Source organism: Henckelia pumila, chromosome 3 (assembly GCF_033568475.1).
Source record: "Henckelia pumila isolate YLH828 chromosome 3, ASM3356847v2, whole genome shotgun sequence".
Taxonomy (NCBI): domain Eukaryota; kingdom Viridiplantae; phylum Streptophyta; class Magnoliopsida; order Lamiales; family Gesneriaceae; genus Henckelia; species Henckelia pumila.
In genome coordinates, this window is record NC_133122.1 from 190,933,507 (window position 1) to 190,947,948 (window position 14,442).

The 14,442-nt window shown below is 41.6% G+C and overlaps 1 protein-coding gene across 1 annotated transcript; it reads left to right on the top strand.

Moving 5' to 3' along the window:
• The first annotated feature begins 303 nt into the window (after positions 1–303).
• On the top strand, positions 304–2,689 carry LOC140890217 (uncharacterized). Its single transcript, XM_073297976.1, has 3 exons — positions 304–760; positions 857–1,314; positions 2,435–2,689. The coding sequence occupies exons 1-3, from the start codon at positions 304–306 to the stop codon at positions 2,687–2,689; spliced, it is 1,170 nt and encodes a 389-aa protein (XP_073154077.1).
• The last annotated feature ends 11,753 nt before the right edge of the window (positions 2,690–14,442 follow it).

Genomic DNA, 14,442 nt, shown 5'->3' on the forward strand with positions numbered 1-14,442 from the left:
GTGAGAAACTATAACCCAGGAAGTTCTATTTTTCTCAAGAAGAAAGAGGATTTTGAGCCCCCAACGTTTGATAAGCTTTATTTTAGCTTGAATGCAATGAAATATTCATTTTTAGCAGGTTGTAGGCCAATTATTGGTCTACATGGTTGTTTTTTGAAAACAACACACGGTGGACAGCTATTGGCAGCTGTGGGTAGGGATGAGAATGATAATATGGTGCTCATAGCCTTCGCAGTAGTACAAGTTTAGAACATAGAGAATTGGACATGGTTTTTTCATATTCTTTTGGAAGATATTGGAGGAATGGGAGAAGATAAATGGATTTTCATCTCAGATAGACAGAAGGGACTAATAGAAGCATTGAAAGAACTTGTACCTGATTGTGAGCATAGATATTGCTTGAGGCATATGTATCAAAACTTCAAAAAAAAATTCAAAAGCTTAGAGTTAAAAGACTTATTTTGGAAGGCTGCTACAACAGGAAACAAAAATCAGTTTGAGGAGCATTTGAAGAAAATTGCACAAGTGGATCCTAAGTTGAATGAAAGCCAAGAGACAGCATGTGAATGGCTGAAGAAAATTCCTCCAGTTCATTGGGCTAGAAGCCATTTCTCTTCACAATGTTTGTCTGACTATGTGGTCAATAATTTGTCAGAATCATTCAATAGTTATATCATAGATGCAAGGGACAAGCCTATCATAACAATGCTGGAGTGTTTGAGAAACAAGTTGATGAAGAGAATTCAAGAGAAGAAGGCTGGTATGAAAAAATACATTGGTCAAATATGTCCTAACATATTGAAAAAGATTAACAAGAATCAAAAGTTTTTCAGAAACTTTTTTGCCATATATTCAGGTGAACATGAGTATCAAATTCAGTGTTTGTCAGTCCATGGAGTTTTAACACAACATGTGGTTGATTTGGTGAAAAAGACTTGTACATGTGGGATGTTTCAGTTATGTGGCTATCTGTGTTCACATGCATGCACTGCTATTGGTCATAATAGGCTGAAGTTAGAAGATTTTGTACACAACTGTTATAGCAAGGATGCATATTTAAAGGTGTACTCGCACATGATACATGCTGTTCCAGGAGAAAGTGATTATTGCAAAACACCTTATCAACAACTGAATGCACCAATTTACAAGAGCAAAAAGGGCAGACCGCAAAGAATGAGAAGGAGACAAGCTGATGAGGAAACTAGTGTTTCTACAAGAAGGGGTCTAACTCATACATGTTCAAGGTGTTTGGAACAATCTCATAACAAGGCAACTTGTAAAAATCCAATACATCCAAGATTCAAATATTTTAAGGTAGGTTCATATATATATTTCAATCGCATTTTTATAAAATTGAATTATTTTGATAGTAACTTTATTGCAGGGTACTAATGAAGAAGCTGTTGGACAATGTGGGAATCTTGAACAAATGCACAAGTTGTGCATGCTATGTCCCAATACAGAGCAACAACTGCTAGGCCTCCAAACAAAGCACCCAAAAAAATTTCAAAAAAAGCTCCTAGGACAGAGGTGAGCCTAAATATTTTAAGGAGCTTCATATATACATTTCAATCACATATTTATAATCGGATTATTTTGATAATAACTTCAATATAGGGGATTAATCAAGAAGCACACACACAAGGTGGTGGGCCACAAAACAAAGCAACAACTGATGCTACTGTCAGGGTGAGACTTATAATCTATTATAAACCGTTGGGGTTTTTGGTATTATTATAATTATTATAAATAAATACATCAACTATAGAATGATTAGAATTTAGACCCCTGGCTTGTATTATTATATTGGATGAACCTATATTCATTGAACAAACACTCTATTTTCTGTCCACTTTCTATTTCTGCCAGCCTACTTATAAATTTTCCCATTTATTTTCCTAATTATTATTATATATTTCTCAAGTCATTAATCCTCGGTTGTTAATTATTCATTTCTGTTTTCAACATATAACATTTATTTTCACTTAGTATATCTGTTCAAGAACATGAGACATCAGTAATATATATATATATATATATATATATACTTGAGAGACATCCAACTAACTAATTATTGAATAACTATGATTGTTTGATTAAATAAGCTATTAATGAGTGGACTTGGGTATATATAATTATAAAAAAAATTAATATTGATTTTTTTTTGAATTGTGGAGTAAGGAATTGGTGGTGGTGGTTGAGATTAACTTGAAAGAAGCAAGTATTATTGAAGAAATGATTGATGCAGCTGTTTGCTAGCTAGCTAGTTGGGAATATGGAGCTACCTTAAAATATGGAGCTGGAAATATGTGTGCTTTTAAAACCATTGTGCATAAGTAGAATTAAACTTAAATATTGGTATGCACTTTGGGTGCGATATTCTGTTATATATTTAGTTTTATGTCATGACATTAAAATGTTTGAATGGTGGTAGGACCTTGACAATGCTTCAAGAAAGGTTCAAATGAGCCATTTGAATAGAGCAACAACAAATGCATGTGAAAGCATAACTGCAAGTTCTAGTACAAGAGTGACTGGGGATGCAGCTGCCAAAGCTACAACCAGTGCAACTGAAAAGATCACTTCTTCAAGTCAAGGGACACGTTCAAGTGCATGTGTTGCAAAGACCACTTCTTCCAGTGCAGCTGCAAATACCACTTCTTTGACGTTGGAAAGATGGGGGTTGTAGGCTACAAGTGACTCCAATTTTGTATTTTGTGTCTGACCTCGATGTATTTTGTCAAGGACCTTTGATGTTTGTTAGGTCATTTAAACAAATTCTAGCCTAATTTTAATTTTGAAATATGAAACTCAAGATTCTAAAATTGTATAAAACACAGTATCTAGTATGTTTGTTTGAATGATTCCAACATCAGTTTAAGTGTTTCTTATTGTTGAATCATTTCATTAAGAGTATTTATTGTCTTGTGTTTAAAATTCAAATGAGTAAAATTTTTGAATCACTTAGGGCCCGTTTGGTTTCAAAAGCTAGGCCAAAAAAGCATTTTTTTAAGTACTTTTCATTTAATAAAGTGTTTGGTTGACCAAAAAAGTGCTTAAATAAGCACTTTTTAAAGTCAAAATTAGAGCTTTTTCAAAAGCAAAAAAATTATAGCTTAAAAAGTACTTTTTTTAAAAAATGTCTACCAAATCCAAACGGGGCCTTAGTCTAATACTAAAATCAAAGCATTCATATCCCAAAATGAGAGAAGTTGCAATTCATATTTCAACATTGAGTTACAACATAAGGAAACACACACTAACTCAAACTACATCAAAATGAAGCATATTCTTTTGCTTTTACAGTTTTACTTCAACAAGAGAACAAGAAGCACTAGGAAAAGAAAAACACAAGCAACCCACGAAACATGAACGTAACCAGCTTCAATTGCACCATTATTACTTCCTCGCACAGTGGACATAACCTCTTCTTCATGGGGTTTATCTCGACTGTTAACACCACCATGAAAGCTATAACTCGGACCTCTAAAATCACCATGAGATTCATCTTCTTCTCCATTTGGAAGCAAACTATAATCTTCCGGGTGACACCAACGAAAGAACCCACAGTGGTTCGTCGAGCAACAATAGTACAACAAGCCCTTAGTTTTCTTCTTCTCGGACAACACAACCCTAATGTCAGCCCTAATGTTGCTAGAACAAACTGGAGGAGTTGGATACCTTACATCTAAACGATCGGAAATGGCCGATTTTCTGCCCCTTTGAGAAGACTCCATTAAAGTACTTCAAAGAACCAAGCAATTGAAAATGGAAGAAATAAGAAAATATCCATGTTTTAATCTAAAAGTAAAGGGCATTTACGGTAACTCAGATTTATAACTCTTGAAAAGACCAAAAATACTCACATTCATGGCGCGTGAAGTTTATTTCCTCGACTTAGGGGGTAGTGAGCCATTGATTTAAGAACACAAGTTTGTTACCCCGATAAAATATTTCCACCCGAGCCCGTTTATAATGGGTTTACCTAGCATAGCCCAAGGTGGTAGGGTCCAGTCCAGTCCAAAGCTATGTTGGGCTTTGTCATGACCTGGGCTGGTCATAATGAGCCGAGCTAGGTTATGCTTCAATGGGCCGACCGGGGCTGGGCCCAGTATGCTGTACGCATCTTTTTTATAATTCGAGTGAGACTCTGATACATGTGGGATAAGTATGGATCTTCTCAAATATTCACAAGATAGAGATAAACTTAAGAAGAGTCCAATGGATGAAGAGTCCTAGTCCAGGATGTGTTATAATTCTACTAGGTAACTTATTCTATTTTCTCCTATAAATACAGGTACTGCTATGGTTTTATTCATTATTCATTACTCACTTTTACATTCACGTACTCATATCTCTCATTCTCGCATTAATCATACCCTCTGCCTTCAAGACACTGACTTAGGCATCGGAGGGGTCACGCCGAAAACACTTTCGGCGCCCCTTGACCTAGCTGTTGCTTGTGCAGTTCTGCCATACCCGACCCGACCTGCTCTATAAAGGAATTGGAGGATCCATTCTACCAGACCGAACCCGAGGTAAAATTCCGACATCATCAATTGGCGCCGTCTGTGGGAATTTGAAGAAAAAGAGTTTTGATGGCTGATCAGAATGGAAATCATCCTAATTTAGAGTTGTTAATAGCTCAGGCTGTTCAGAGCGCTTTGGCAGAGAGGGATGAGGCAAATATTCCGCACCCCGATCATAATGCCCACCTCGAGGAGATCAAAAAATTGAAGGAAGAAATGGAGCAGCTCAGGAAGAAGCAGGCCGGGTACCTAGCTACCACAATCAGAAACATTCCTTTTACTCAGGAGATATTGGACGCTGACCTTCCCAAACAATTTAAATTGCCCCACGTCGGTGAGTACGATGGTAAAGGCGATCCAGAGGAACATTTAGCACGCTTCGAGAATGCAGCTCTGCTGCATAAATATTCGGATCCGATCAAGTGTAGGGCTTTCCTTACTACTCTCATAGGACCAGCCCAGCAATGGTTCAATACGTTACGCGCTGGGGAGATCAAGGAATTCAAGGATTTTAGCAAATCCTTTTTGCATCACTTTGCTAGTAGCAAAAAGCATCCTACCACTACTTTCAGTCTCTTTGCAATCAAACAACGGGAACATGAAAATTTGAGGGCATACATTCGAAGGTTTAGTGCCTTGGCTCTCGAGGTACCCATGGCTACCCCAGACCTGCTCATCAGCGCATTCATGCAAGGGCTGTATACAAAAGATTTTCTTAAATCTTTAATAAAAAGGCCGCCGGAGACGTATGAGGAATTACTTGCCCGAGCTGAGAAATATGTCAACATGGAAGAGATTCAGGTCTCGCGAGCAGCTGTGAAGAGGGAGCAACCAAAAAGTCCAAAGGGCAATAGGGTTCCGAGCAATGGGACAGGAATGGGACAACCATTCCGACCTGCTCTGTTGGGAGAATTCAGCTCTTTCACTCCCTTGCGCATGAGTAAAGTCCGAGCCCTCCAAATTTGTGATGATCGGAAGCTCACACAAAGGCCTCCATGGACTGAGAAGGGACCTCGGAACAGGGAGTCAGATAAATATTGTCACTTTCATAATGAGTATGGGCATATTACTGAGAACTGTCGTCAATTAGATCAAGAGATTGAAAGAATAATACAACAACATGCTGAATTAAAAAATATATTGACCCGTCAAGAGGGATATCGCCCGAACAAGAGACAACAAGAAAGACCGAGGCAAAGAGCCAGGACTGCTCCTCCCCATGAAGATTTCAATCACCCGAATCAGGGCCAGCCCGACGATGACCGAGCTCATCAAAGACCAGCTCCGCCGGCTAGAGGAATTATAAACATGATTTCTGGAGGCCCTACTGACGGAGATTCCAATCGAGCTAGGAAAACTAGCAGTAGAAAATTAATAAATATGGAGATTGGGAATCAAATCTTCCATACTGGCCCGACCCTCGCCTTTGGTCCAGAAGATTTGAAAGGGGTTTCCAGCAACCATAACGATGCGCTGGTAATAAGGGCCACAGTCGCAAACTATGACGTAGCTCGGATATTCGTGGATTCAGGCAGTTCAGTCAATGTTTTATTCCAAGAAGCAATAAATCAAATGGATTTGGGACAGTACAAGATGGAGCCTGTGGTAACATCACTCTTTGGTTTCACGGGTCATGCCATCCGACCTGTGGGATTAGTCCATCTACCCTTAACTCTTGGAAAAAACAACACTCGCAAAACCCGAATTGTATGTTTCATTATAGTGGACGCCCCATCCGCTTATAATGCTATACTAGGCAGACCTGCCATGACCACTTTCATGGCTGTGGCATCAGCTCTGCATCAGAAAATGAAATTTTCAGTGGGTAATGAGGTTGGGGAGGTGCAAGGTGATCAAGTTATTTCGCGCAAGTGTTATGTGGAGGAGGTCAGAATAGAGCAAAAAGTAGCCAGGACTGATAACGTCGACCGACCTGGAATTTCTGGCATGGAAAAAATCAACTTGATAGAAGACACATCTGTCGCCACTGAAGAAGAAACTGAAGAAGTAATAATCTCCCCTCCTTTCGGGGTAGTAAAAATTGCTCGAACCCTGGAAACAGAGTTGAAGCGAACACTGCTTGAATGCTTGCAAAAAAATAAAGACGTCTTTGCATGGTCAGTTTCAGACCTGGTAGGGGTCCATCGGGAAATATCAGAACACAAGCTCAATGTGATAAAAGGTTATCGCCCTATTATTCAAAAGAAACGACACTTCGGTCCTGAAAAGGATGCAGTAATAAAGGAGCAGGTGGACGAGTTACTCAAGGCGGGGCACATTGAAGAAATCCACTTCCCGACCTGGTTGTCCAACATAGTCCTAGTTCCAAAGTCTACGGGAAAATGGCGCATGTGTGTAGATTTTCGAGATTTGAATAAAGCATGCCCTAAAGATTGTTACCCCCTACCTAGAATCGATCAGCTGGTTGATTCGACTGCAGGGCATGAATTACTCAATTTTTTGGATGCTTATCAGGGATATCACCAAATTCCCTTGGCAAAAGAGGACAAAGACAAAGTGAGTTTTGTCACATCAACTGGAACTTATTGCTATGTGGTCATGCCGTTTGGACTCAAAAATGCCGGGACAACATATCAGAGACTAATGGACAAAGTGTTCGAGCAACAAATTGGGAAAAACATTGAGGTATACGTTGATGATATACTGATCAAAACCCGAACTGCAGACCAGTTCATCACCGACCTGGCTCAAACATTCCAGACATTGAGAAATTATCAATTGAAGCTAAACCCTAGCAAGTGTACTTTTGGAGTCCGGGCTGGTAAATTCCTAGGTTATATGGTTACGAGAAGGGGAATTGAGGCAAATCCTGAAAAAGTCCAAGCTATCATTTCTATGAGCTCGCCCAGAAATGTACAGGAAGTACAAAGGCTAACAGGAAGAATTACCGCATTAGCCCGGTTTATAAGCAGATCAGCAGATAAAAGTTTATCCTTCTTCAAGGCATTGCGAAAGACCAAAAATTTCGAATGGAATGAGGAAAGTGAGAAGGCCTTCCAGGATTTGAAGACCTATTTAAAACAATTGTCCGTGTTGAATAAGCCTATTCCAGGGGAAGAGTTGTTCCTATATCTGACAGTCACACCCCGAGCAGCCAGTTCAGTCCTGGTCAAGAAGGACGGGGCAAATCATCAGCCTGTTTATTTTGTGAGTCATGTCTTGAAGGGAGCCGAGCTCAATTATTTAACCCAAGAAAAACTTGCCTTAGCTCTGGTAATCACCGCAAGAAAATTATGGCCTTACTTCCTGTCACATCCCATCACCGTGCTCACCAATAGCGTCCTGGGAAAAATTGCAACTAATCCAGATGCATCAGGTAGACTGGTCAGATGGATCACAGAATTGAGTGAGTACGATCTCAAGTTTGAACCTCGAACAGCTATAAAAGCTCAAGCCCTGGCTGACTTCTTGGCAGAGACAGTCCAGCTAGAACAAGAAGAGCTATGGAAGATTTTTGTAGATGGGTCATCATGTCAGTCAGGGAGCGGAGCTGGAATCGTGATCATCTCACCTTGGGGTGAAGAAACTAATATATCAATCAGATTGGACTTCAGAGCCTCTAACAATGAAGCAGAATATGAGGCATTGCTACTCGGACTTAAGGCAGCACGGAATTTGGGTATCTCCCGGGCTACTCTATATTCCGATTCCCAACTAGCTATTCAGCAGAGCAACGGAAAGTTTGAGATCAAAGATGATAAAATGAGGAAATATGCTAAGGCATTAGACACAACTAAGGAAGGATTCACCGAGCTGAATTTAGAGCTAATCTCCCGAGCTGAGAACATCAAGGCCGACCATTTGGCTCGCCTAGCTAGTGCATTGAATGATCGGCCTGATCCCATTGTTGCAGGTCGGGAACTTGTGTCTCAGTTGGAGACTCTTGATGATATGCTAACTCAAGTACCAGAAGGGGATTGGAGATATGACATACACACATATCTGACTAAGAAGGAATTACCAAATGATAACAAAAAGGCCAAGGAAGTAAAAAGAAGGGCTCTTCGCTTCGTCATGATCGATCAAATTTTGTTCAAGAGATCTTTCTCTCAGCCCTTGTTAAAGTGTTTAGGCCCTGACGAGGCAAATTACGTATTACGAGAAATTCATGAGGGATCTTGCGGAAGTCACCTGGGCAGTCTTGCCCTAGCTCGCAAAGCTCTTCTTGCTGGTTTCTTTTGGCCTACTATGCGAAAAGACTCCTCAGATCTGGTTCATTCGTGCTATAATTGCCAAAGACACGCTAACCTACAGTGGAGACCTGCAGAATACATGAAGGCAGTGGTGGCTGCTTGCCCTTTTGACCAATGGGGGATGGACATAGTAGGGCCATTCCCTGTTAGCACAGGACAAAGGAAATTCTTGTTGGTCGCAGTCGATTACTTTTCCAAATGGGTGGAGGCCGAACCCCTTGCGAAGATTACGGAGAACGAAGTGCTCAATTTTTTATGGAAAAATATAGTATGTCGCTTTGAGATCCCTCGCAGGCTAGTATCAGACAATGGGCGACAGTTCTGTGGATCTAAAGTCCGAGCATGGTGTCAAGAAATGAAGATTGAACAGGTTTTCACCTCTGTCGCGTATCCACAGGGGAATGGACAGGTCGAAGTTACCAATAGAACGATAGTCCAAGCTCTCAAGACACGACTGGATGCGGCTAAGGGCAAGTAGGCAGATGAGCTCCCTTCAGTATTGTGGTCCTACCGAACTACAACTCGGTCTGGTACAGGTGAAACCCCTTTCAGCATGGTATACGGGACTGAAGCTGTGCTCCCAGCAGAGATAGGGCAAGAGAGTGCAAGAATCATGGCGTATGGGGAAAATAATCAAGAATTACGAGCAATGGATCTAGATTTACTCGAAGAAAACAGGTCCCGAGCTGCAATTAGGCTAGCAGCCTATCGCAAACGAATGATCCAAGCATACAACAAAAAAGTATACCCCAAGGTTTTCCAAGAAGGAGACCTAGTTATGCGAAAAATACAACATCAAGGGGAACGAGGAAAGTTAGAAGCTAAGTATGAAGGCCCATTCAAAGTGATAGGAAAAGCCGGAGTAGCCGCATATTAGTTGGAAGATGCTCAAGGTAAAAAGGGAAAAAGGCCATGGAACGCGCAGCACTTGAAAAAATATTATCCCTAACAGCTCAGTTCGGGCCTCATCATGTTATCTATTTTTCGCTAAACTGGCACTTAACCAGTTATTTATATTTTTGAAGTTTTCTTGTTTACATTAGGATCATTCCTGTCTAGTGTCAATTTTATTTTGGAAATATGGCGCTGAAAAGTTTTGGTCTGTTTTTATAAAACAATTTTTTGAAACATACTTTGCAAAGCCTAGGCAGGTCTGGCACTCGAAATCCACATCAGTGGTCTCAAAGCCCAGGCAGGTCTGGCACTCAAAATCCACATCAGTGGTCTCAAAGCCCAGGCAGGTCTGGCACTCAAAATCCACATCAGTGGTCTCAAAGCCCAGGCAGGTCTGGCACTCAAAATCCACATCAGTGGTCTCAAAGCCCAGGCAGGTCTGGCACTCAAAATCCACATCAGTGGTCTCAAAGCCCAGGCAGGTCTGGCACTCAAAATCCACATCAGTGGTCTCAAAGCCCAGGCAGGTCTGGCACTCAAAATCCACATCAGTGGTCTCAAAGCCCAGGCAGGTCTGGCACTTAAAATCCACATCAGTGGTCTCAAAGCCCAGGAAGGTCTGGCACTTAAAACCCATATCAGTATTAGAGCCTAATAGCTGAGCAGGTCCAGCACATCAACTACTTCGGTAGTAAGCAGGTCTAGCATCAAAACAATTTCCATTAACGGTACTTAGAACTTAAAAGTTTAAATAGGGATCGATCTCAAGGGCTGAATTAAGGTTGAACAAATTCATTATCGCCCTGCCGTAATTAAGTCAGTTCGGGCATATATAGGCCGGGACTTCATAAACTTGCGTAAGTTTGCTCAGTTATTAAGTCCGTTCGGGCATATATAGGTCGGGACCTTATAAACTTGCATGATAAGTTTGGTTTCAGTTATTAAAACAGTCCGGGCACACGCAGATCGGGGCCTTAAAACAGTCGGACTTGGTAAAATTTCTCGCATTTTGTAAAGAAACCCGAACTAAAAAGAGAATAAGAAATAAACGTTCATTCATAGCAACAATGTATCAGCCCGACCTGGGCAATAACAAAAATTGATGACCACGCAGGGTATCATTCATATCATGTTTTTAGACAATTCAGAGCAAGAAGAAGAAATAATCAAGGGGTGGGGGCATCCTGTGGCCTCGAGCTCTGGCCGGGACTTGTTGTTCTCTCCGGCTCGGCCTCCTCGGAATCCTCATCAGGCATGTCATCTAGGGCCTTGGAACAGTCTAGGAAAAGGGCGGGGTGCTCGGTCTCTGAATACCCGTTAGCCTTGAACTGGGCTAAGCACCCCTTAAAACCCTCGTCAAAAAAAGTAGCTGCCTTCTCAGCTACGGCGTTAGCAAAATCAGCGGAATTCAAGCATTCTCTTTTCCCGACCTCCTTCACAGCCTCAAGTTCCCGAGTCAGGGCCCGTACTTGGTTCTTTAATTCAATCTTGTCCACTTCCAGCTCGGCAGTCTTTTTATGAGCAGCCTCCAGAGCATCCCGTATGGATTCAATCTCCACCCTCATCTCGGTCACCTTTTCATCATGATCAGCCTTCATTTCCCGGGTTTTTCGTGTGAGCTCAGAAATCCGAGCAACGAAGGCCTCCTGGTTCAGGTTGTGTTCCTCCCGGTCTTTTAAAGCTCGGCTGGTAATCTCCCCTCCCCAAGCTAGAGCCTGTGAAAACATGAAGGTTAAAACCCAGCTCGGTACATGACAGCTCCGTATACAAGGTAAGATCAAAAAATGCAATATACCTGCAGGGATGCAAGGGCGAAGTTCTGTTCAGCCTCCAAGGTAGGCACTCCTTGAAGGATTTTTAAATCAGAACGAGAAATCAGGTTCTGCATAATGCCGAGGCACCCTTGGGGGTCGGGCTTTGAGAAAAATGACATCTCTGGGACCCCGGGCTGATCTGGCATTCCTTGAGGTTCAGCGTCAGGTAAGGACCCGAACTCGATTATGGGTTCTTTGCCACGGGCTCTGGACGAGGAAACAATGGACGGCTGCTCAAGCTCGGGAAGATTGGCGCTGGGCTTTTCCTTGGTTTTGGAAGCTTTCTTTTTTGACTGTTCAGGGGGAGGAGGTTCGGGATGAGTTATGGCCTCACTGTCCTCTGTTTTCTTCCTCTTCAAGTTCTTCAGTGCAGCTCTGAAGTTGGCAGGCATAGCGGCAGATTTGATCCTGTCGTCTGAAAATAAAAAATGTATACATAGATAAAAATACGGTAAATCAAAGGCATAAGGGGAATCAGTCTAAGATAAGGATAGCACGGGTACAGGGGTACTACCTATATCCCCTTGGATCTCTACTCCCTTCCCACTGAAGCCATAATGATAGAGCAGATCCTCTTCATTCAGGCTCTCAATATCAAAAGTTTGCGCAGACATGGTATTGATAAAATTGGTAAAGTTGTGAGTAGGTAAAGCTGGCAGTTCAGGACTGGTAAAGTTCATAGCCCAGTTAGACCGGCATTCCCATGGCTGGTTGGGGTTGACAAAAAAGTATCTGTTTGTCCAGCCTTTGTGGGAGCTAGGCTTACCCTTCAAAAAGGGGTATTCGGGTCGCATGGAAATATAGAAGCGGCCCGGGGCGGTTTTCTTAATTTGCAAGAAGTAAGTGAAATTTCCTATGTCCAAGGGAATTCGGAAGAAACAGAAAAGTACACCTAATGATAGAATTGAACTAAAAGAGTTTGGGGATAATTGACTCGGGCACACACAAAAGTATTGACATAAGTAGGAAATGCAGTTCGGGACTGGAAATCTTAAACCCATCTTGATTTGATCTAGGCTGAAGCTCAAGAAATTAGGAGGGGGTCTGTGAGCCCGGTCTTTACGGCCCGGGATTATAAGATCATAGGTATCGGGCATTCCCGATTTCTTCCTAATGAGGGGACCCAGGTCTGGACTTAGATGGGAGGCCAGGACTTCATACCATTGTTTCCCTTTGGCAGATAATCGGGCCTCATCCGACCTGAGTTTGTGCAATCGCTTTAATTTTTCTATACGAGTCTCCGACAGATCCAGGTCTGAGCTTGGATTATCCGAGTCGGAGGACTCGGGGTTGTTAAGGGGAGAGCTGGGTGCGTCAACAAATTCTACTATTTTTCTAATAGAGGTCTCATCTGGGGAAGACATGTTAACTAACCTAGTGAAAGGAAGACTTACAGGTGGAACAGTTGAAGCTCGGTAAGTAAATAAGCAGGTCGGGAGCAAGTAGTCCGGGTCGGGGGAGCTCTTGAAATTTTGGCAGCGTGACAGTACAAAAGTGAAAAGTAAAAAACAAAATTTTTACTGACCTATTTATAGAGGAGGTGAGATGATCTAAGCCGTCGATTAGCTTCTTGATCTACGGTTCGGGACGGGACAGGTCAGAGCCACTAAGGCTTCGGGAGATGAACCATCCTAAGACATCTGAGTCGTCCATTAAAAGCACATCACGCGGATCTTGATCTGGACCGTTCAAAGAAACACATCTCGTGGATTCAATTCTGGGCTGTCTGCACAAAGCCTGTATAGAACGGGGTCAGGACTGAGTAATTGGTCTAAACTCATTCTTCTTTTAGACCAGTTAGGGAGGTACTATTGTTACCCCGATAAAATATTTCCACCCGAGCCCGTTTATAATGGGTTTACCTAGCATAGCCCAAGGTGGTAGGGTCCAGTCCAGTCCAAAGCTATGTTGGGCTTTGTCATGACCTGGGCTGGTCATAATGAGCCGAGCTAGGTTATGCTTCAATGGGCCGACCGGGGCTGGGCCCAGTATGCTGTACGCATCTTTTTTATAATTCGAGTGAGACTCTGATACATGTGGGATAAGTATGGATCTTCTCAAATATTCACAAGATAGAGATAAACTTAAGAAGAGCCCAATGGATGAAAAGTCCTAGTCCAGGATGTGTTATAATTCTACTAGGTAACTTATTCTATTTTCTCCTATAAATACAGGTACTGCTATGGTTTTATTCATTATTTATTACTCACTTTTACATTCACGTACTCATATATCTCATTCTCGCATTAATCATACCCTCTGCCTTCAAGACACTGACTTAGGCATCGGAGGGGTCACGCCGAAAACACTTTCGGCGCCCCTTGACCTAGCTGTTGCTTGTGCAGTTCTGCCATACCCGACCCGACCTGCTCTATAAAGGAATTGGAGGATCCATTCTACCAGACCGAACCCGAGGTAAAATTCCGACATCATCAAAGTTGTTTTTAGCTTATTAATGTTTTATAGGGGGTTTTATGCTCTTTTGATGTTTCATAGGGAGTCAAAATGCTATTAGCCCTGTTTGAGTATATATAAAAATTATTATAATAAAGATAAAATGTATTTTCGTACTATAGTTTTAATTTTAATAAAAAACTGTCTAATTAAGTGCAGGAACAACAAATATTCAAGGGGAAAATTGCTTTTTTTGTCCAATATGTTTGTCACTTTGCGATTTCAGTCCTTTATATTTTCAGATTTCAGTTATAGTCCGCTATATTTATTTTTTTGGCAATTTTAGTCCTTTTTTCGATGTGGCGCTGACGTGGCACCAATTCAGTGCTGATGTGGAGTTGACGTGTATAGTGCCACGAAAGCATTTTCGAATAAAAAAGATCAAAATTACCAAAAATCGAAACATACATGACTAAAACTGAAATATGAAAATATTAATAAACTGAGACATCTATTACATATTCCCAAAGTATATATATATTTTCAATATTTCAAGCGCTTGGCACTAAAAAAATCCTCTAAAAAAGAATACCCCAA

Coding starts and splice junctions, on each gene's coding strand:
- LOC140890217 (XM_073297976.1), top strand. CDS start 304: ATGGGAGAAGATAAATGGATTTTCATCTCAGATAGACAGAAGGGACTA. Junction 761..856: donor AATTCAAGAGAAGAAGGCTG/GTATGAAAAAAT, acceptor CCATATATTCAG/GTGAACATGAGTATCAAATT. Junction 1,315..2,434: donor CAAGATTCAAATATTTTAAG/GTAGGTTCATAT, acceptor GAATGGTGGTAG/GACCTTGACAATGCTTCAAG.